Raw genomic sequence first — 24,270 nt, 5'->3', positions numbered from 1 at the left:
ATTTCTAGCTCCTGTCTAATTTTGTCTTAACACCGAGAAGTCCCTTATGTCTATTGAAACATGCTTGTAGTTAAATGTTAATCGTGCGCATAGGAATAGGATATTGAATTTCGGGGTAGAAATGTTATTTCTGGGAGTATGGGCTTATTTATAATCCTTTATTAACAGATTGTCAAAGCTGTTGTGCTGGTTAGAATGAGAGTGGCCTCTGTAGGCTCATGTATTTGGATCCTTGGTCTCCAGTTAGTGAAAGTGTTCGGGAAGGATTAGGAGGTGTGGACTTTGTGGAGGAGGTGTGCTTTGGGGATGGGCTTTGAGGTTTCAAAAGTCACTTCATTCCCACTTAGAGCTCTCTGCTTGATGTTTGTGGATCAGATGTAAGCTGTCAGCTATTGCTCCAGCACATGCCTGCCTGCTCCCATGCTCTCTGCTCTGATTTTCAAGGGCTCACCAACTGAATTGTAAACTCAAAATTAATTTTTTTTAAATAAGTTGCCATGGTCATGGTATTTTGCCACAGCATTAGGAAAGTAACGAAGACCCTGTTATTAGTAGACTATGATCTTGTAGTGTCAAAAATAAAAATAAATCATTATTTGAGCTGAGTCACACGATTCAGACCTATAATCTCAGCATTGAGGGGGCTGAGGATGGAGGATTGCTGCAAGTTCAAGGCCATCTTAGATTACAGGTGAGACTATGCCTTGATGAACCAGAACAAGCTAAACAAAACGTGTCCACATTAGCAACTGAACATATTGTGTAGCCTGTCAACAGTTTTCGTTGTCCAGGCATTAGGTTGGAAGATTTGTTGTAAGAGGATTATGAGAAACTTGAGGTTTAGAAGTCAGTTTCTCCAATGTCCTGGCTAGCATTGGTGCTGTGTGATAGGAGTTGGCATGATGATAATGATAATAGCAATAATAATAATACCAACAATATTGTGTATATGTATGTGCATGTAAGTATGTGTATATGTCTGTTGTGTTAAGTATGCATGTGTGCTATGGGTGCATGTTTGTGTGTTGCATGTGAGTAAATGTTTAAGTGCTCATGCCTATGTCTGCATTCAGAGAGCAGAGCCGGACTTTTGGTGTTTGCCAGGATAGCTCACTAACTGAACTTAGGTTTTGGAGTAGGCTCGCTGGCCAGGGAGCTCTCAGCTCCTCCTGTGTCTGGCCTGCACTACAGTCACACACAGCACAGTTGGGTTTTTATGTGAGTACTGGGGATTGGAACTCAGGTCTTCATGCTTGTAGAGCAATGCTCCTGTCCAATCTGGGACATCTTTTTAGTCTCTGGTATGGCATCACTTTTGAAGAAATAAAATTGGAGTGCCTATAATTCCAGCTACTCAGGAAGCCAGGACTGGAAGGTTCAGAGTTTGAGAGACTTCCCAATATTTTCTTTCACCTATGTCAAAGACCCAAGTAGGGTTGGGTGTATGGTATACACATGTAATCTCAACATAGGGTGGTGTGGCAGAGGATTGTGAGTTTGAGGCCAGCTGCAGTTAGGTTGTCAAGCCCTGTTAAAATATAACAAACAAACAAACAAACAAACAAACAAAAACAGGAGAGCCAAACATGGGCTAGACAGATGGCTCAGTGGTTAAGACCACTGGCTGCTTTTCCAGAGAACTGGGGTTCAATTACCAGCACCACATGGCAGCTCACAACTCTCTATAACCAGTTATAGGGGATCTGACACCCTCACACAGACATACATGCAGTCAAAACACCAATGCACATAACATAAAAATAAATATATCATTAAAAAAACCTTCTGGGTTTGCTAATGTAGGCTTGCCACAGCTACTTTAGAAGTTTAAAGCCAGCCTGGCAATTTTAGCAAGATCCTGTCTCAAAACAAAAGTTACGAAAGTATCTGGGGATGTTGTTCAGTTGTAGCGCACTGGCTGTGTACATGTAATACCTCCATCTGAATTTCCAGGACCACATAAACCAAAAAACCTCCCAAAATGCTTTTGTAAAACTGGATTTTTTTCCTACTCATTTTGCTCATTGTTTAAATGGCTACTTGGGTTTCTTAACATATTAATAAATATCTACTATTTTAATAAAGTCAGAGATAGTATTCTTTATAGTATTTGAAAGGTGCTGGTTGTGTGGGAGTTATTTGTGGTGCTCTCTAGAGCCTCAAATGTTATTGAACATTTTTTTTTCTTTGAGCCAGAGTTTTCCTGTAACCCATACTGGTGTCAAACTTGTAGCCTTCCCAAGAGTTGGGGTTATAGGAGTGTTTCACTGTGCCTGGTTCTATTTGCACGTGCTTTGGCTCTTGGACACTAGGTGTCACTGCATGTACAGAAAGCAGACCCAGTTAGGCTTTAAGTGAAGCTTTACATACCAAACACTTCAGAGCAAACACGTGAGGGCATACTTGAGGTAAAAAGCAATTAGTCCGTTATTTATTAGAAGCTATATGCCAATAGACCTTGCCACGTTGAGATTGTTAGCCAGGAAATGTTTTTATAGGTTTCATTTGGGAATAATATTAAGTCAGTGATTTGAGTGCATTGGTAAGCAGAAGTTTGGAGTCCATTCAGGGTACCTATGCTGTTGGTGAGCACAGGGCGTAGTTTGTTCTATACCTTTCTTACAGGAAGGAGAAGTGATGGGCAGGTCTGCATTGGGTGTCAGGTAAAATAAAAGCATAGATGAAGGATCATGTTGAATCTGCCCAGATTATTGAACTGAAATAGTTTTCCTATGTTTTTCTTTCTTTCTTTCTTTCTTTCTTTCTTTCTTTCTTTCTTTCTTTCTTTCTTTTATTTATTTATTTTTTTTAGCCAGACTTTCCCTGTAATCCATACTGGTCTCAAACTTTAGGCAGTCATCCTGTGTAACCTCCCAAGAGCTGGGGTTATAGGCTTGTGTCACTGTGCCTGGCTCTATAATATATTCTTAAAATTTTATTAGTTTATTTTATTGATAAGCATACAAAGTAATGAATGTCATTTCTGGCATCTACAGACATATGTCTTTGTTCTCATTTCTTCCTTCCCCTGTAGTATGATTCTTAAGGCAGTCCTTTAGGCCAGGCAGTGGTGGTGCATGCCTTTAATCCCAGCACTTGGTAGGCAGAGGCAGGCAAATTTCTGAGTTGAAGGCCAGCCTGGTCTACAGAGTGAGTTCCAGGACAGCCAGGGCTACACAGAGAAACCCTGTCTTGAAAAACCAAAAAAAAAAAAAAAAAAAAAGAAAAAAAAAAAGCAGTCTTTTAGACAAGCTCGCCTGTGTGTTCTAATAGCATTATGCAAATTTTGCTAATTTGATGTAGGCTGGCTGATACTTCATAACTGAAATTTATCCTAAGTTGGGATCTTTTTTTGAATGAGTGCTCCCCTTCTTTGACTTTCTAAGGATATGTATATGTAATTGGTTTTTGATTATTTGTATGTGGATGTGTGGTGCATGTTGTTGAATGTGCATGAGTGTGTGTTTCCCTGGGAGTGCGTGTAGAGACCCGAGGAGTTAAGACGTATGGGCTCTTTTTCTCAGTTGTTTCTCTGTCTTATTGCCTTGAGACAGGGTCTTTTTGAACCAGAAGCTGCTGTTTAAGCTCTACTGTCTGGCCAGGAGGTCTCCACATCTGCCTGTTTCTGCCTGTTAATGTTGGGAGTAATTGGCATGCATGAGTAAATACGTCTTGAAAAAGTGGAATGGAGGAGAAGGACGGAGTTGCTGTATGTCCCGTGCATACACATGACTCCTTTTTACCAACAGTCTACAGCAGAGTGATGCAGTTAGAGTCTCTGAACCCAAGTTTACATGTTATTGCCACCCACAGCCAGGGTTCATTTCAGTGCTGTACGTGGGGCTTTGATGAATGTGCAGTGACATGTGTCACTGAGCATTGTTCACTCATGTTCTCACACCTTGAATAAAAGCCATCAGTCTTCTCCTTACTTGATATTGTATTTGGCAAATGTCATTTGCCATACTTGGAGTGCCCGTTTCAGATTGGTTTATGTTATATTGCATATGCATGCAAGTTTCCTCTGTGTCTTCTTTCTTGGATTGATAGTTTATAGATGTCATGTACCATTGTAAATATAGTTTGTAATACCACAAGCTATATAAACCTCATGTTTATAGTTTAACTTTTTCCTGTGTATGTGTGATTGTGCATGTAGGCACACAGACAAGTAAGTGGAACGAACGCCCTGGATGAAATTTTAAGGATCCTTTTCTTTCTCACGTAGTTCCCTTTTCCACAGGTAAGACAATCACTGTCCTGACCACAGATTAGCTTTGCAGTTTTAAAACACAACTTAAATTTCTGCAGTACGGAACCTCTTGTCTGTCGTCTTCTGCTCAGTGTATATTTTAGATTCACCCCTTTCAAGCTGTAGTGAAAAGCGGGAATTAGAGGCAATCAAGTTTGTGTGCCTGAGTGACTGTGATGTGTTTATGACAGCTGCTTAGGCCAACACCCTCTGTAATGGTGTTGCATTGACTTCTGAGCACCTTCCAGTCTGCCTCCTGGTGCATGGGTCAGGCTGTCTGAGTGGTTTTGCATTAACATCTACCCCAAGGAAGATCTTTTGACTACAGAAGTGTTAGTTGTCAGTGGAAGATACCATTAGAGCAGCTTCAAAGGCCTGATCCTTAGATTGGTGTGTTCTGAAGTCATGGCTGGGGCTGTGAGGTCTGGATCAGCCAAGGGCCACATGCTGCTCTCCTTTCATTCTCTGGAGAAGCAGGCTGGAGGGAAAAGGTCAGAGCTGCCTCAGTGCTTTTTCAGTGTGTGTGAAAATTTGGAAGTATGAAAATACAAGTAACAGTTCCATTCATTATTTATGTTCTGTGGTTTTCATTCTGTTCCCGAGACTCACTTCCTTCTTGCTTCAAGTTTTGTGTTTTGTAGTGAGTGTCAAGACCAAAATACAGACTGGCTTGCTGTCTCCTTCATGTGGTCAGCAAGTATCTCTTCTTTAAGTTGTAAGTTCTCACAAATACACATCTTAGGTGGTTTTTGTGGTTTGTGTTTTCTTCCTTGCTGGCACACAGCGTCTGCTGTGCAGACACTGACACTCTGGCATCAGCTGAATCATTTGTAGTTGGGCAGCTAAAATAAAATAGAAAACACATTCTCCTCTTGCCCCAGTCATAGGCGCTTGCAGGACTGCCCCTGACCTGTAGGGATGTATTATTCTTCAACCATGCTATCTAAGGTTCGAAATCCTCAAGGCAGAGCTGTACCATATGTAACGCTGGTCACACCTGGTTAAAGCAGAAAGCCTCCCAAATAAAAGCTATTAGGTTGACTTTCAAGATGGCTTCTCACTGTGATGCCAAGACATGGTAAATTCTCCAGCTGTGGTGATCCTCTTGCCTCAGCCTCCCTAGCTGGGTATTACACTTATGTGGATCTGCCTGACTGAGAACTATAGGAGATGCCAGTGTCTTTTGAGGTTAAAAGTTTTGGGCAGTCTTTTTCCTTTTTCCTCTTAATTTTTATAGTGTAAGTATAATCCCATGGTCCATGGAAGGATCGGTTGCAAGATACCACACCCCTTCCAATACATGTAGAATTTGTAGATACCTCTGTCTCCTGTGCAGTACCTCTGTGCAATTTTTGTTGTTGTTGTTTTGAGACAGGGTTTCTCTGTGCAGCATTGATTGTCCTGGAATTTATTCTGTAGACCAGGCTGGCCTTGAATTTAGAAATTCATTTGCATCTGCTCTCCAGTGCTGGGATTAATGGCATATAACACTCCTGTCTGGCAAACTGTGCTATATGCATATAACCCAGCCACATTACCCTTAGTTCTTTAGGTCACTTTTATGTTCTAATACCTAGTACAATGTCAAGCCTATATTGCTAGTTGTTAGGTGTAATGTTAACAGTAATAACAAAGAAGTTATTTGTGGTTAGTACAGATGTACGCACACCTGCTTTGAGATGATGTTGGAATGCAGATGATGCTGTGGGCACACAGGACTGACTGTAGAGCAACAAGGTGACACAGGGTTTTCCAAGTAGAGTCTGTGAGCTGCTATTATTTGCTTTGTGATTGCTCTGGCTACTTAATAGCTAATTAAAATCTCTTGAGTCTGTCACACTGAATACCTGGTCAGTCTGCCTCAGACTCCCTAAAGCTGGCATTATAGGTATGTGCCAGCTCATGCCTGCCATTTTGGCTTCTTTACTGATGATGATGCCCACCATTGCCTTACCCCATAGTGATATATATCCATTTCTCCTTAATGCAAAAGATTTTTGTTGTTACCTTTCAAGGTAAACCATAACATTATAGTTTTCCTTTTCAGCAGTTTTATTCAGTTCAATTATTGTATTCAGTTCAATGTCTTATTGTTACCAGTTTACAAATTGATAATAACACAGTTTTCTATTTATGTGGATTGTATGAGACTTTTTGTTGCTTTATAAATTTAATTAAAACATTTTTAGGTTTTTAAATTTTTATGTTTATGGATGTTTTGACTACATATTTGTATGTGCACCGTTTGAATGCCTAGTGAGCCTATAGAGTTGAGAATAGGGTATCCAGTCCTTTGGAACCAGAGTTGAGTCACCATGTGGCTGTGGGGAACTGAACCTGTGCCTTCTGGTAGAGCCAGTGGTCTTAATCTCTGCAGCCCCAAAATTGAAGTTCTGAAATATAAAATTTTCTTTGTACTCTTTTCTTTCATCTCTAGTTTTTGCTTTTCATCTCCTTCCCCCCTTTGCTATTAGGGAAATATTAATTTTGGGTTTATAATGATTTTCCATCTATTCTATATACATTTAAGTTATAATTTTCAAGTAGTTTTAGGTTTACATGGGAATTAAGCTGAAAGCAGAGTTTCTGTACTAACCTCACTCCATCTTTCTGTTAGTAACATCTCCAGTGACTGTGCTGTGCCTGTTCAGGTAGATGAGCCAATGTTCACTTCGTTTAAGAAAAGAATTTTTATATTTTCATTTTGTGTGGCTGTTTTGCCTGAATGTCTGTGCACTACTGAGTGCTTGGTTTCTTTAGAGTCCAGAAAAGAGTTTTGGGTCCCCTTGGACTGATGTTAACAAAATGCAGTGAGTCACCATGTAGGTGATGGGATTTCAACCCAGGCTTCTGGAAGAACAGCCGATGCTTTTAAACGCTGAGTAAACTCTCTGGCAGTGGTCTTTTCTTGTTCTTTGAGGCAGGATTGGTTGGAACTCGCTATGTAGACTTAGGTGACCTGGAACTGACAGATCTTCCTGTCTTTGTTTCCTTTGAGATTAGAGGCATGTACCACCACACCTGACCGAATATTGATCTTTTTAAAACCAGGGCTTTAAAGCTTAGGTGATAACATTCCTATAGGTCCATGAATTAGGTTGGTCTTAATAATGTGTTCTTTTATATATTTGGACACATCTATAGATATTCACAACAGGATCTAAGAACACTGACTTAAAGCAACAACCTGCTAAACACTATATAAGTGCAGTTATTTGTCATTTATTCGCACAAAAAAATCAGATCCTTGGTTTAACAATCATTTAGTATTAATTATGTATGATATGCTTTCAACACATAACCTTATAATAGTCATATTGCATATTTCAAGGCTATTCTGATGTAGCAAATTTATATATCTAATAGACATAGTCCAGTTGTGCTGACCTTACTGTGTGTTGTAGATGCTCTGCACTCTTAGTTGACACGGGGTGTGGTTTGGGCAGTAAGAATACAACTTTAAGGAACACAGATGTTAGCTATTTTGTTGTCCAAGACTTCCCCAGGTGGGGTTAGAGCTGTTCACTTCACTAGACCACTCTGAGACAGAGATTTTGATTTAAAGGCAAAATGTGCTTGAGATAACCTGAGAAGTTCTTTCTGTGTTCCAAGTCTCATGGCTCACATAAAAATTCAGATTTTAGATGCTGGGGAAATAGCTTAGTATTTTCCATGCAAGCAGGAAGCCCTGAGTTAAATCTCAGGCACCCTGTATACTTGCAGTTCCTGTGCTGGGGAGCAGAGAAGGCAGATCCCGGGCTTAGGCTCAGAGGCCAGCCTAGCCACCCACTCCCTCAACCCAGACCTGTCAGAGGGCGGGGCCTGGGAGCTAGCTCAGTTTAGGATTTATTTAAACCCTTGTCCAGTTTACCTTGAATCCTGTGTATCTCAATCTGGTTTTAACACTGTGTCAGTCCTCCAGCCTCAGCCTCTGAGTGTTGGGGTTATAATGATATGTCGCCATACAGAATCCATTCTGTATTCCTGGAGGGCCTGAGCTCTGCGTCTTCCATCTGCCTTTCAAGTGCTAGGGTTTTAGTAGCGTGACAAGCTTGCTGTTTCTTAGACTGGCTACAGTCTTTAGGATTTTATTGATCTTTTCTCAGGACCAGCTTTTGGTTTCATTGATTCCCCCCCCCCCCCCATTGATTTTCTTTTTTCAGTTTTATTGATTTTATTTCTAATTGATGTTTACTTGTGCCTACTTGCTTTGATTTGGTTCTTTCTTCATTTCATAGGTAGTTTTAAGTTTCATAGTTGGGTCCTCTTTTTTCAACTCAGTGCCTTTAGTGGTATGAATTTCACTCTGTGACTGCATACCACTAGCTTCAATTGGATTTTTATTTTCATTTAGTTAAAAATGTTTTATAGCTCAGTGTGGTGATACATGCTTATAATCCCAGCACTTGCAAGGGTCAGGAGTTTGAGGACAGTGTGGGTTACATTAGACCCTGGCTCAAATAAAAACAGAGAAAATAAACCATAAACAAAATATTTTTTAAAAAATTTGAGACTTTCTTCTTTGAACTTTGTGATGTTTATAATTTGGTTGCTTAATCTCACTAGTGTTTTGTTATTTTCCAGATGTCCTGCTGTTACTAATTTCTTATGTAGTTCCATTGTGGTGAGAGGGTAGTCTGCGGTTTCTGTCCCTTTAAGTTTGTTTAGGTGTATTTATCATCTACAAGGTGAATACCTCAAGTTTTACAGTTTCTTCATCAAGCACAGTGTCACTAAACCAATCCCCCTATGTCAGGGTGGCAGGAGATTGGTTCTTACTGTATTCAGAATTGAGTTAAGGATTTGTCTACTTCAGAGATGCTGAGATGAGTCGCTGCATCTCATTCATGTTCTGCGCTGTCAAATCTGCAGATGTGACACACACAGTGTCACACTTGAGAATCATCTGGCATCACAGAAACTCATTGTAGTAACTGCTCTTAGCTTATGTATTTGGTTTGGGGGCTGACTGGCATACCCACAGGTTGACTTCACGCTTTTCCTTCATGAGCTACATAAATCTCTCCTTTTAGCACTCTATTAGATTGGCTTACATCAATGACTGACTAGAGTGCGACGTAGAAAGAACCCTCATACTTTGCTAGTGGAAGTGTGAATTGATGGAGGACATTGGGAAACAATCTTGTTAATCTATGAAAGCTGCATCTATGCCTACCTCTAATTATGTTTTAAAAGCACTGTTGATTTGTGTTTGTGTCCTGCCTGCTTGTATGTCTGTGCACCACTTGTACAAACTTTTGCTTATTGAGGGCATTAGATCCCCTGGGATTGAGGTCACAGACAGTTGTGATACAGACAGTTGTGAGACAGACAGTTGTGAGAAATCGTATTGGTGTTGGAAATCAAACCTGGGTCCTCTGTGGGAACAGTCAGTGATTTTAACTGGAGCCTTGTCTCCTGCTCTTTTATTTTTTGTTTGTTTTATATTGAGACGGGTCCTCATTATATAGCCCAGGCTGGCCTGGAACTCAGTGGTCCTCCTGCCTCTGCCTGAGTGCTGAGATTAACAGCATGCTTTACCATGCCCAGCACATTTTAAATTTCTATTTAAGTATCTCTGTATTTATATGTACATGCTGATGTTCACAAAAGCCAGAAAAAGGCATCAGATAACTCTATTACAAGAGCTATGTATGAGTCCTGGGAATGGAACTGTAGTCTTCTGCAGGAGCAACGAGTGGTCTTAATACCTGAGCAGTCTCTCCAGCCTCTTTGATTATCTTGAACATTGAAGCAACTATATTAATAGGTCTCTGCAAAGGCCTACATACACAATTCACTGAAGCACTCTGTAGTAATAGTCATAGTTGTGTAATCTGTGTCTAGACGCAACTGTAAAATAGTACAGATAACTAGATCTTACTTAACTTTAATTAAGGAACAAATTGAGAACTTGTTATAAGTAGTTCAGAGGACAGTGTGAAGAAGATCTGGAGGCAGTTAGGGATGCAGGCATATACTCTAATAAATGCAAATCTTATTAATATCCTCTTTGAAATAACATGTGTTTGGGCTGGAAAGTACCTTTGCTGTCTGTCCAGTGACTGCTGGGCAGGGGTAGGGGACTTGCTTTCCTATCTGGGATCAGTCTCCAGTGTCCTCCCTTCCCCTTTGAAGGTTAAAAGCATGCTAAAATTTACTAATGGCAGTTTGCTTTGTGTACTTGGGTCATCCTGTGTTGCCAAGGAGGGTTTTTAGCTTATATGTAAGAGATTCTCCTGCTTCAGCCTTTCAGTTGTTGGGACTACAGGTGTGGGCCTGTGTCTGGCTTAGAATCACTTTCTACAGAACAGGTTCAGTTGTCTTTTTACCAAAGTTTTTTGCTTGTCTGTTTAGCAAGGAGTTGCAGGACAAAGAGATGTGGCTCATGGTAGAGTCCTTCCTGGTGTGTACAAGATCCTGGATTCAATTTCTGAAAACTCAAAAATAATCATTACTGTCAGTTTAATATTGTAAAAATAGCCCACATAAAATCATATAGATTGCTGTGAATTAGATGACCACATGGTGGATGGTAGGTAGTCCATTGGAAGAATTAGTGAATTCTTATATAGTTTTTTTTTTTTTTTTTTTTTTTTGACTTGTAAGATTGTTTGGTGGGATTAGATATTGATCCTAGGGCCTCATGTTACATAAGCATTCCCACACTGAGCTATGTTCTTGCACTGTTTATTCTTTAAAAATTTTGTTTCTCACTAAGTCATCTTTGCTGATTTTTGACATCACTCTGTATAGTCCAGCAGGCAGAGCTTGAACCTGTGACCAAGAAATGTAAGACTGGGGCCTTAGTCTTCTGAGTAAGATTGCAGTAATGCTTAGGAGTTCGGCAGCGTTTGTTTGTTGTTTGCCTTTCTTTCTTTCTTTTTTTTTTTTGGCAAGATTTTGCTCCACAGCCCAGGCTGGTCTTGACATTGTAATTTCAAAGGTTTGAGCATTTGAAGTACTGGGTTATATGTGTGTACCATTATGCCCAGCTTTCTCTGGTGCTACTGCAGTGGCCAGGAAGCTGGAATTCTACTGGGTCCAAACTAGAAATGTATTAGAGGCCTGTCAGTGTGGGATATGCAGAATCATAGTGTTTTCATCCAATGGTAGTCTTATAGCACCAGAGAAAGAAAAGCTTATGACCCCATGCATTGACATGAATTAATCTATTAATCTATAACTGTAGCAATGTGGAAGAGGTTCCATAGGCGTATAGTCCCCAGGTAGACTGTGCCCAGCGTGTGCCTCGTCTTAGATTGTGGTTATGGCCGAGGAGGAATGTGGCTAGCCTTCTGAAGCCTCATAACTCTTTGTTGTTCATTTATTAATTTTTTGTGGAGATAGAGTGTCACTTTTCAGCCCTGGCTGGTGTGGAATTTCTTGTGTAGGCAAGCTTGGCCTCCAAGTTGTGAAGATCCTCCTGCCTCTGCCTTTGGTAGCATTTGCTACCAGCCTAACTCTAATTTTCTAGAGTGTATGTCAGTAGCATAGATGCTTTATGGAACATTTATTAACCTGTACATGTGTAACTAATGACATGTACATTTTAAATAGAAAGCTGCCAGTAAAGTTTGCCAAAAAAGGTCTTTTGGAATCTGTAGTTCTCTGTCTCTGCAGGGCAGGGAATTGTGTCCTGCAACCTTGCTCACCTGGTGAGCCACTCTGTTGTCAGTTGCACACCAGGATTTGAGAGCAGGCTGGCTTCTGGCTGGGTGACCTTCATTTGATTTTAGAATCCTCTGAAAGCTTTCTCCAAGGTCTCCCAGACCATTCTGTATGTGGATTGCTGTCTTTCCAACTGTAATTTCCTTTCCTTCAATTGAGTTGTGAGATTCTAAGCTTGTATGCTTGTATGCTACCCCCTTCCAGTTTGGTATGTAATTTGCATATTTTCACCATGCGAAAGCTATTTTCTATGGTTGGAAAAGATTTTTTTTTCCTACAGTGTGAACAAATCATTCTTTGTTCTCCTTATTGTGCCTTCAAACTGGTACGTCCGGTTTATGCCCTAAACAACAAAAGTCTGTCATCAGAAATTAAAATGCCAGCAGGAACAAAGGCTGAGTCCAGGAGGAGCTCCTGGAACAGTCTCCTCTGTGCCCTCCTCTCTAGCCTAGAGTTCTGGGTCCATTCTCTCTCCGTCTTGCCCTTGCTGCTAGTTTAGTTCATTGAGCTTGCAGCTCACTTTCAGGCTGCAATGTCCTCGTCATTGAGATTCTTTGCCATTTTCCAAGCTTTTTTTTTTTTTTTTTCTGGGAAACCCAAAAGTAATTTTGACTGAGTTAACATTGTTTTGATATTTATTTGAAAGCAAAGTTACCCATGAACATGCTGGATGAAAGTATTAGAAGCAGCTGGGACCCATCCCTGTCTGTCTGTGTGCTTTCTGATGTGAAGGCTGTGTGGATGCTGAGCAGTGCTGTCTTCTCTCTCTCAGTATTGTTCTTGTGTAGGGTTCTCTCCTGGGAGGCTGATACTTGTGACTTACATTCCTCAGTTAGAATTACGCTTCTGATTTCAGCAGAATAGAATAAGGTGTCTAGGATATTCCCTGTTCTCTGTATTTGACACAGTGGCCCCTCTGGTCCCCTTCCTATGCTACACCTAAGGATTCTAGCTCCCTAACTCAGTGCGCGGGCTCGGATAGTAAATGTGGTGGTGCATTTTCAGTTTTTCCTCCTGGTTTTTGTTCTCACCTGCTGGTGTACATTTAAAGATGTGTTCAGGTTAGAATAAGAAGTTTGCTTCATTTTGAAAGTTGTTCATGTGTTTGGATTTTTTTCTGTGTTTTCTGCTTTAGTGTATTAAATTCAGTGAGGACAAACTTATATTGTCATTATGTCAAGAGAGATTTTAAAACACTAGTATATTGAAGTATAGAGGCTCGGGGAAATAAGATTATATATTTCTAACATTAGAATTTTGTTAGAGCCAGAAACTAAATGTCAGTTCGGGCACATGGAAATAATAGTACAGAACAGGAGATTTTGTGTTCACATTGTAATTTGTTATGTGTGTAAATTTCACAAGTGAGATTTATACAACTTTAAGTTTTACCTTACTTTTTAATTAATTTTTTTAATTATATGAAAGTAGACTTAATTATTTTTTATAGAGTAGATACTGTAGTTTTTATAGAGTGGATACTGTATTTTCAAAATGTAATTGCTTGCTCAACATTCTCTGCTTTGCCCTGTTTTGTTTATTTTCAAGAGGTGGGGACTCAGAACTTAACAACACATCTTTAATAGAAGTAGACAATATCATTTCTTAGTCTATTCACATATGTGTGTCAAGAAACCAAAGACGTGGTACATTTTAGATTTCAGAAAAATGTATGATTGCTGTATTTCATGGAAAATTTCACAAAATGATTTCTTCCAGTTTTTTTGTTAAACAATTTACTTCTTATTTGTTATTATAAAATGGAGACTTGAGAGAGCCAGTGTGTTTTGCTCATGGGTTTTGTTATTGAAGTGAAAGCCATGAAGGCTTGTGGAGCTCAGGAACCCAGGCCTGCTCTGCTGACTTCCTAGAGCCTTTGGGTAGGTGGTGCTGTTGTAGCACCCTCCGTGCTGGGTCTCCTCATGGAAGTATTTACAGGGAAGGAAGACCCTGCAGCTCATAGCTCTAAAGGGTACGTAGGAGTGAGGCAGAAGATGTGATGGGAGGTTGGCCAGCCTTTTATAATGGATACATTCTTGGAAGTCTAAGCCACTTGTTGAAGAAAGCCTATTAAAACATCAACAGTATGTATCTTCTATGAGATACTTCTTATGTCTATTAGATTTCTTGAGTTTTTAGGACCAGTTTTATAATGTGTACAGTTTTTTTTTATGATACTGTATATTTTCCCATCAGAGTTGGGTAGTTACTGCAGTGTGCTGGAGATCATATTAATAACACCTCTCACAGTCAGTGTAAAAAGTTGTTATTTGTTAATTCTATTTTAATCTGCTCGTCAGATCAACTAGCAGTTGAAAGGCATTTTTAAAAAAAAAAAAAAAAAAAACTTGATGCACACTAACATACCCCCTTTGCCATTTGAAGAAACAGAATACTGTTATCTTTATGTCTAAGCATTGAGTCTGACCTTACCAAGGGAATGATAAACAATGCTTCAGTTTATATTAAAATCTTTGTTTATATTAAAAGAGATGGCTTCCAAAGTTGCTTACAACTTTATTAGTCTCTTATTCACAGAATATTGTAGTCAGGGAGGTTCTGTTTTTTTGTTTGTTTGTTTTGTTGTTGTTGTTGTTTGGTAGCCTTGTTTTATAATTGCAAAAGAATGTAGCTGATAGATTTTAATCATTTTCTCTAGAGTAACAGTTCTGGAAAGATAATTGCCTTTAATGACCAAACTTGAACAGAACAGGCTCCTAGCTCCCTGTCCCTAACATGGAGAGTGAGCACAGGAACTGCACAAACTTCCATGAAATTATAGACTTACAGAACAGATCTTTTTTCAAGTTCATACCAAGAATGAATTCTAATGTTTTCCTGAAAATGCTTAAGATAATTTAAGATAGTGATGTATTTGATGTGCATGACCAGCCTATAATTCTAAAGTAGTGTGTGTGTATGTGTGTGTGTGTGTGTGTTTCTGGCTAATCACAACAAAATTTGGATGTTGTTTTTGCTTAAAAGTGTTGTGACCCACAGTTTAATATACTGAGATGTTTTTTGCTTTCCCTTACACAGATCAGCGGGGAAGCCCAAGAGCTCTTCTCTGTCAGACATGGCCCAGTCCGAGCAGCTAGGATTCTGCCTGCTCCACAGTTGGGTGAGTGTAGCCCTTAAGAAAAAGCAAATCACTCGGTTTCTCTTTTGTTGGTTTTGGAGTACAGACAGCACCAGTGATAACCCAGGTCTGCTTTGCTGCAAAGGTCTATTCTGTCTCGCTCCTCCCCCAAGACAAACCCTTAGTGCTCTCAGTTGCAGTAGAAATAGGTAATCTTAACCATTTCAATATGGCTGTTCACTTTCTGTTGTGGTTTTGATTTGTCTCCATCCTCTTTGATCTCTATTTGGCCTGAGCCTTTGCTAGCTATTTCTCCAAGCCGTCTGCTTTCTCGGCTTTCTGAGCATCCTTCTGGGCCGCCTTTGTTCTGCTGCTGGCACCCTTTCTTCTGTGGGTATTCCCCAGGTCTCCCCTCGAATGCCTCTCCCTTCCCAGTTGGACTGGCTGGCTCAGAGAGCTTGGTGTTCAGTCTTGTCTCTGCTGTGGGTCAGAGCCTTTGCTGTGACAGAAGGGCAGTGTGGGCTTTTAACCTTGAGACTCTTGCTTTTATGGCAACTGCTTTTTAAAAATGTTATATTAGTGTATAGTCATTGTAGAAAAGAATGAAACGTTTTGACATCTTTGTGTATACAGTGTTTTTTGAACCTATTTCCCCTCCATGTTTCCAGCAAATACTACTTAATGTTACATGTGCTATATTTATGTAGAAAGGTCCAAATGTATGTTTATATTTAATTTTCTTAGTCTTTCATATTATGAGATCAGAAAAAGTATTTTTTCCTTGTTTCCCATGTTCATTAAAATTTCATTTGTGTAGCAAATAATTATATTAATTACATGGGAAACTTTAAAGTTTATTTAAAATAAGGATATAAAATATCTTAATTCTATTTTCATCTGAAAGATTATCCTGAAATTAAATACCTCATTAAGACTTGATGTAGCTGTTAATTCTCTAAATTGGTGAGAGTGATGCTTACTAAAACTTAGAGCTTGTGCATAAATAATTTTAGGGATGATGTAATTAAATTTCTTTAATGAATCAGAAGGACTACTGGACACTACCCCATAGTCATGGATTTTCCTCTTGCAGTTCAGCTGTGTGCCCCTCAAAGCCTTCATCTGTACAGTTCCCCCACCCACCTCCCTTTCTCCTCTCCCTCTCTTCCCCCTCTCTCCCTGACCCGCACCCCTCCCTGCTTGCCCTAGACTTTCTTTTTTTTTTTTCTTTTCTTTTCTTTTTTTTTTTTTCTGTGTTGCATTTATATTTTTGTGCAGTGTTTTGACACGGAAGGTTCTAGCAGACTGTCCCTCTCTGTTTGGAATACTTAGGGTTGTCCACAAGGACTGTAACAATAACAGACTGTTCTTTTTCTCATGTGTAATTAACAGAAGCAGATTTCTGCCTTTTTCATTTTATTTATAAAGTTCTTTTATTAAGTTACTAATAAACATTTCTCAACTTTTACTTGTCTTCAAGTAGCTTTAAATTGCTTTGTTAGTCAATAAATTATTTCTTCCACTAGTAGACTTTTTTAGTGGAAGTAAAGTTTTACAGGATAAATGTACTAACAAAAACTCTTTATATGTCATCTTAATGTATTTGGTTAAGTTTTAATATTTGTTTTTATTAAATGTAATACATGGGACAGAACTCATAAAATTTGTATTAAAAAATAACAGTCCTCCCTGGGGTTGTCTCATCATGCTGTGTTCCTATATTTTGGGGGTGGTCCTTCTGTAGCTTCCTGAAAGCACAAGTTAGGGAGAGCTCTGACCCATTGTGTGAAATGTCTTTATTCTCCCTGAACGCTTGACTGCTCAGCAACTGCTTGGTTATCATCACATTATTTCAGAGTTTTGTGGGCATTAGTTTTGAGTTATGTGGAGGAGTCTGAAGCCATTTTGACATCTTTTCCCTTTTTTGTACCCTGTTACTCTGTCAGGAATGTGGGCCTTGTTCCCTGTTTTTGTACACCTTCAGTGTGGTGATGTGGAGCCTGTAGTTGGGGGAACTGCCTTCAATTGGAGTGCATGTTTTTTGTCACCTAGGTTTTTTTTTGTTCTGTAATTTTAAACCCTATATATGTAGTAGGGATTAAATTCAGAGCCTCAAGCATTCTCAGCAGGCACTGGGCTGCCGAGCTATCTGCCCAGTTGTCCTGTCCCATTTGTATTTTGAGGCAGAGGCTTACCAAATTGCCCATGCTGGACTTGTAGTCCCAGCAAGGTTTGTTTGCTCTATGTTTCTGTAATTTATATTCTTAATTTTATTTTCTAGACTTCCAGGGCTAAGGACTGAAACTCAGGACTGAAACTTGTGCTTTTTAGGCAAGAACTTTCCCATTAAGTTAAATGCCTGACCCCTGAGTAATTCCTTTCTGCTGTCATGGACTTTTATTAAAAAGTGTTCCTTTAGAGCACTCATGTCCTGTTAACCCTCCTACTCCTGCTCTCTGTGAGGTGTGTGTTCTCACAGTGCTTGCTGCTCTTGCATGCTCACTTGTAGACTTTTCATTTCTTTAAAACAACGTATTATGTGTATGTGTGCACACACATCTGCTTTATGTGCCATAGCATAGATGTGGAGGTTGGAGTTGGTTCTCTCTTTCCACCTTTACAGGTTCCAGGTTCTCTGCTTGTTTTGTGTGGTAAATGGCTTTTTGGATTGACTCATCTTGCCAGCCTGTTACATTCAGTCCTCATTAGAGTGCTTGCTAGGAAGTCTTAATGAATATTTGTTGAATATTGTTAAATGCTGTACTCTTGGAAATTAAGGCCTAATTTCTTTGGAAAAATTTGCCCTCTGGCTAAAAACAAAAAACCGAGCAAGTTGAATGTGGCTTCATCCCATAGGAGATGAGCACTGTGGTGGTGTAAGGGTGTGACAGTTAATGGTCGGCCCTCTGGTGCTGCAGGAGGTGTGATGTGTATGGTCTGCACTGTAATGGTGTAATGGTGGGGTAGGTGGGTACTTCTCTGTGCTCGTACAGCATGTCTCTGCTTCTTTGGATACTATTGGGATTTAGTATCTTTTTGAATGACTTATTGTTTATGTGTATGTATGTTGTGCCTGTGTGTAAGCATATGCATATCCATGTGCGTGTAAGTGTCTACAAATGCCAGAAGATGTCAGAGTCCAGGAGCTGTGAGCATCTGATTGATGTAGGTGCTTGGAACTGTCCTTTGAATGAGTAGCAAGTACTTTTAGCCAGTCAGCATGTCTCCTTTCTTCAGTGATCCAACACCTCCCCTCCCCTCCCCTCCCCTCCCCTCCCCTCCCCTCCCTCCCCTCCCTCCCTCCCCTCCCCTCCCCTCCCCTCCCCTCCCCTCCCTCCCTTCTTTCCTTTTCTTCCTTTTTTTGTTGTTCTTGTTTCTCTGTGTAGTTCTGGCTGTCCTTGAACGTACTCTGTAGACCAGGTTGGCTTTGAACTCAGAGATCCATCTGCTTCTGCCTCTGGAGCGCTGGAATTAAAGAGCTCTACCACCTAGCTATCAACACATTTTTTAAACTAATAGTTTTTTGTTTGTTTTGTTTGTTTGTTTGTTTTTTGTTTTGTTTTGTTTTTCGAGATAGGGTTTCTCTGTGTAGCCCTGGCTGTCCTGGAACTCACTCTGTAGACCAGGCTGGCCTCGAAACTAATAGTTTTTAATAATTTGTTTTATATGTATTGTTGTTTTTCTGTATGTATGTCTATGTAAAAGGGTTGAATCCCCTGGAACTAGAGTTATAGATAGTTTTGAGCTGACAAGTTGGTGCTGGGAATTAAACCTGGGTCCTCTGGACAAGCCGCCAGTGCTCTTCACTGAGCCAACTATCCAGCTTGTATCTTCAGTACATTCTTAATGAATCTAAATTTGTTCAATTAAAAGTCACATAAAGCAAGGCTGTAGTGTAGTTAGTTCTGTTGGTGGTGAGCTTGTTCAGCATGTGTGGCCCAGGGTCCTGCAAAACCAGATATGGTTTACACACTTGTAATCCCAGCATCCAGCAAGTGTAGAGAGTTCAAAGTCATCTTCAGCTATGTAGAAAGTTGTATTGCCAGCCTGGGGTGCATGAGATCATCTGTCAAAGAAATGTAAAAAGCTATAACCAATCACTTGGCATTTTTATATTAATAAAATTTGAAATAGGTGGGAAATAAAGGGGAAGAAGAAACTGCTAAAACACAGTCTGTTTGAAAAATGTTTTAATGAGGCTGGGTGGTAGTAGTGCTTGCCTTTAATCTTAGCTCTTGGAACGCAAAGGCAGGCACATCTGAGGCCAGCTTGGTCTACAGTGTGAGTTCCAGGACAGCCAGGGCTACACAGAGAAACCTAAAAGAACAAACAGACAAACAAAACAAACAAAAATACTTTAATGATTTAAGATCTTTTTTTTCCATTTTTCTTTGTTTGTTTTTTCGAGACCGGGTTTCTCTGCGTAGTCCTGGCTGTCCTGGAACTCACTCTGTAGACCAGGCTGGCCTCGAACTCAGAAATCCGCCTGCCTCTGCCTCCCAAGTGCTGGGATTAAAGGCATGCACTACCACCGCCCGGCAATTTAAGATCTTATATGTTAATTTAAAATAATTAAAAAGGCTCTTTTAAGGTCCACATAAAGGTAAATAATACCCTCCAGACTGTTTGCTAGGTGATTCTAGATCCTGTCAGGTTAACAGTTGATATTAACCATTATGGAGGCTCTCCAGCGGCCATGTGGTGACTATGAGACAGGCTTGGGCTACTTGAGACCCTGTCTCAGAAAACAAAAATCTGGGGGCTGGGGTAATGGCTTAGTGTTACAGCATCTGCTGACCTGGCAGAGGACCTGGATTTTGTCCCCAGGATCCCTTTTTGCTAGCTTATAATTACTATCTCCAGGAAGGAAGGAAGGAAGGAAGGAAGGAAGGAAGGAAGGAAGGAAGGAAAAGAAAGAGAGAAGGTTGAGGGCTTGTGCTGTTCTTACAGAGGTTCCAGTATTTAGGAGTGAATCACAAATGCTGTAGTTCCAGCTCTAGGGAACCAGTGCCCTCTTCTAGACTCTGCAAGAACTCTGTTCAGGCACACACAAACACACACACACACACACACACACACACACACACACCCACACACCCCTCAAACAAAAAACAAGAATAAAAATTGTCAATAGTGACCCAATGAGTTATTTCTGGGGAATAGAGCAGGAGGAGATAGGTGTTCAGAGCCTGAGCAGAGCATGTGTAAACTACTTACTGTCACATCAAACAACAACCAAAGTTATGAAAATTCAGCTCCTGGAGTTGAAGGGTCATGTAATTCTAGGTTTCAGGCCAAATTTTTCTCTTTCTTTTTCTTCTCTCCCTTTCTTGCCTCTCATTCCCCAGATACTGAGCACATGTACCTAACAGCTTAGAATATGGATGGCTGGATTTTCCCTCTTATATATTCATGCACATGTAAAACTAATTTATGCACTTAAACCACAGAACCTGTTTTAGGTTCTTTATATATATGGCTAGTGGTGTTTGTGCATGTGTGTGCGCACGTGTGTGTGTGTGTGTGTGTGTGTGTGTGTGTGCGCGCGCGCGTGCTGGTTTTTGTATTGTGAGCCTTGTTTTCTTTCAAAACCTAGACTTTTTTCGTTGTTTCTAAAAACTGTTAAATTTCATCTTTTATACAACTCATTGTTTTTAACTTTTTTCTTACTGTAGTTTTCTGATCTCCCAAACTTCTGTATACAGCTGTATTAGTTATAAGTTAAATCTGTTTTTTGTCATGTTCAAAGAAGAATCATTTGATTTGTTCAGCTGTATGAAGTCACAATTTATGACTAAATTCTCAAGAAATGTTGATGTGATATTTTTGATGTAACATTTTGATGGCTGTGGTTAAACAAATGTGGTTAAACACATGAATGCATACACACACACACACACACACACACACACACACACCCTCCAAAAGTAGGCCAACTGACATTTGCTCACAGTTATTAGCAGTATGTTACAAAGAAGAGGAACAGGCTTATTGACATTTTAAATGGCTGAACTCTGAGATTTGGGGCTTCCCTGATGTTTTCTGCTCTAATTACTTCTTTGCATCCACTGGTGGTGTGTGCTTCTAACACCTCATCTTTAGCATGGAAGCCATGCTGGTTGGGGTCATTTAGGATGATCCGTTTTCCAAGCCTGTGCTTTAGGTGACTCTGTTCAGAGCACAGCATTCCTGAGGCGAATGTCTGCCAATTCTGTTTTTGGTGGGATGTGGTACGTGCATTGACATAAGGTATAACCTATGTAAATGCTGTGTAAATGCCCTTCCTCGGAACTTAGTGACCTGTGTGAATGCTTTTCTGTGGTGTTGAAGGCTGCATGTACACATTCCCCAGAAGCTCCAGTTTACCTCTGTGTGAAATATTTTATTTATATTATGTTAGTGTTACTTTGAGGCCAGATACAGTAGTATCTGTAGTCTCAGCACTAGGTAGACTGACCCTGGTGGAGCTCTGAATTTGAGTCCAGCCTGGTCTACATAGCAAGTTACAGGCCAACTGGGCCTCCATGTAGAGGACTCTGTCTTTTTAAAACAGTAGCTTAGTCTGTATTTCTTTTTCACTGTGAAGATGTAAAATACCTTCAGTGTCTCTGTTACATTTGGAGGGATGTGAACATAAAGGACATAGGGACAAATACACAGAGAAGCCATTGTCTTCCATTACTGCATTTAAATGTCACAAATACAGCAGTGTATTTTGTTTGTTTTTAATAAGTCTCTAGAAGAAATGTTTGACTACTTTTTTCTGGCTTGAAATGAACTCACAGTATACAGTGGCTCTCTCAGTCCAGGTTTAGGAAAACAGGTGTAATGAATGGCTGCTCAATTACTGTGGCCTTAATGATAGTGACCCAAATAAATAGATGACTGTCATGGGTTAAATGCTCTCACAGAGACTGGGTCTTGGTTCATGGACATCTCATTGTTCCTAAAATCTGTATTTGTTTATTGTGACATTTCCTAGGCATGAAACCTAAAAGTCAACATTTGCTGAGTAATAACTTGTATAAAATAAGTAAAATTTACCTTTATTGAAATAAAATGTATTTATGTCAAAATTAATGAATTTGAGGAACATTGATCAATAGACAAGTAGATGTCGTGTCATTGTGATCACAGTCAACATGCAGCCTGTCATGACTGCAGAAAGCCCCACTGTCAACCTAGAATGCCCTAGGACATTTACAACACACAGCAGAGTAAAACACATGTGGGAAGGATGTGGAAAAATTGGAACCTTCAATCATGGTCCTTGGGAATGTATCATTAGTGTAGTTATGTTGAAAACTAGTTTGAAGTTCCTTAAAATGTTATATATAGAGTTACCACATGAACCCATCAATTCTGTTCCTAGGTATACAACCAAGAAGTGAAATATAATGTCCATATAAGAATGAAAATATATGTCTATTCAAGAATATATACATGAGTTTCATAACAGCATTATATAAATTTGGAGATTATCTAAATATTTATCAGTTGGTAGACTGTGGTATGTCCACACAGTCTGTTATTTGGACCATTACTTGGTCATTGAGCAGATTTCTACTTGGTTTTGTGTAGTAGCGCTGTGCACTGGCCTAAGGTAAAGCACTCACGAGAGTCTCATTTCAAACTAAAGTTCTCGTATGAGTTACCAGTGGCTGAGTCATTTCTCCTTTCCTCCTCTTCTCCTTCCCCTCTCTGCTCCTCCACCTCTGCTGCCTCCCTTCCTTTCCCCCTTACTCTTTGATCCTCCAGCCTCAGCTTTTCAAGTTAAGAGCGCAGGCATATATTATCATGCTTGTCTAAATTTTGTATCATGCTTTTGGGAGTCATTTGTGTTGTACCATCTAAAAACTTTAATTTTAATATGTGCGTTTGTGAGGTGCTTGCACATTGACCAGCTGGCTGGAGATGGTCTTTGGGTGTCTTTCTCTGTCATGCTTCAGTTTACTCCTTTAAGATTTGGCTTCTCACTGAACCAGAAGCTGACTGGTTAGTGAGTTCCCAGGATTCACTTGTCTTGCCTTTTCTCCCCATCCTGCAAATACTGGTATTACCTGTAGACACAGCCATGACTTACTTTTTATATCTCTCATTCTCCTTCTTGTACAAGCAAACACTCATACTGACTTAGACATCTCCCTTACCCTGTATTAGTCTTTAGTTCCCATTTCATTTTTGAGTAGTATTCCACTGTTTGGATATGCTGTACTTGCCAGGGTATTTTGGTTATTTCCAGTTTAGTGGTTATGTTAACCTGCTCTTAGTGCTGTTTAATGTATGTATTGATTTCTCATGGGTCTTTCTTTAGAAGTTGGATTGCTGGGACATGTAGGTATATGCTTGGTTTTATTAGATAGTGACAAACTATATTAGAAATCTTGTTAATTTATCAGCAGTGTTTCTTTCCTCAGTGATGTTGAGTTCTTTCTGGCCTTGTGAATCTAGATAAGTGCTATGCCTTTGAGCTTTATGCACTGTTGCCCAGTTCAGAGTTGAGCTGGTTCTGTACTCCAGCAAGTCTTGAACTTGTGATTTTCCTGTCCCAGCCTTGAGAGCATTTGGATCATGGAGATACACAGACCCCCATTGTTGAGGCTCTTTTCTCACATACATGGGGGTACATCTGCACCAGTAAACACATACACTTAAGTAAACATAAATCCCTAAAAAATGGAAGTACTTGACTAATGTTTCTTTTTTTAACTGTGTTTACAAGTTCATAATCTTGCCTTTCCCTGGAAGTCACATGGCAGGACTCATGTAGTACACTTGCTTTCCCCTCGGTTCTTTAATGGAATGAAACATAGTTAACTCTGCTTCATATTTGATAGCTCATTCCTTTCCTTTTAGTTCTGAATAATATTTTATCACAGCCAAGGGTAGTTTATCCACTCACCTATAGGACGACATGCTGGTTTCATCCATGTTTAGCTCAGTATGTTTGTTAGTAGTATATATAACCCCTGTAGGCATTCAAACTTCTACAAAAGTATCCAGGAATTGAGGTTATCGGATGGCAGAGCATGCTTAGTTTTGAAGGAACTGTCACACTGTCTTCCATAGTGGTGACACCATCTTTTTTAGTTGTACAGTAATGCTGCATGTCTGCCCACCTGCTGGTGTCAGCTTGGCCCCTAAAGGAGCCGTGTTGGGCACCTTACAGTTGTAATAAGCACTTCCACAATGACATGAAGCCTTGCTATGAAGGTCTTGCTATGTAGCCGTGGATGGCTTATAGTTCCCCCTCTCTCTGTCTCCTAAG

At 39.9% G+C, this 24,270-nt stretch overlaps 1 protein-coding gene across 13 annotated transcripts in view; it reads left to right on the top strand.

Moving 5' to 3' along the window:
- Window positions 1-24,270, top strand: part of Bcas3 (BCAS3 microtubule associated cell migration factor) — a 460,608-nt gene that overhangs the window by 31,344 nt on the left and 404,994 nt on the right. For all 13 annotated transcript variants that reach the window (XM_034505325.2, XM_034505328.2, XM_076936103.1 and 10 more), the window contains one exon: window positions 14,963-15,044. In XM_034505325.2, coding sequence (XP_034361216.1) covers window positions 14,963-15,044 — 82 coding nt within the window. The remainder of the gene's footprint in view (window positions 1-14,962; window positions 15,045-24,270) is intronic.

Source organism: Arvicanthis niloticus, chromosome 6, assembly GCF_011762505.2.
Source record: "Arvicanthis niloticus isolate mArvNil1 chromosome 6, mArvNil1.pat.X, whole genome shotgun sequence".
Classification (NCBI taxonomy): domain Eukaryota; kingdom Metazoa; phylum Chordata; class Mammalia; order Rodentia; family Muridae; genus Arvicanthis; species Arvicanthis niloticus.
Note: the sequence above shows the minus strand (reverse complement) of the source record. Positions and strands in the feature narration are given on the sequence as shown.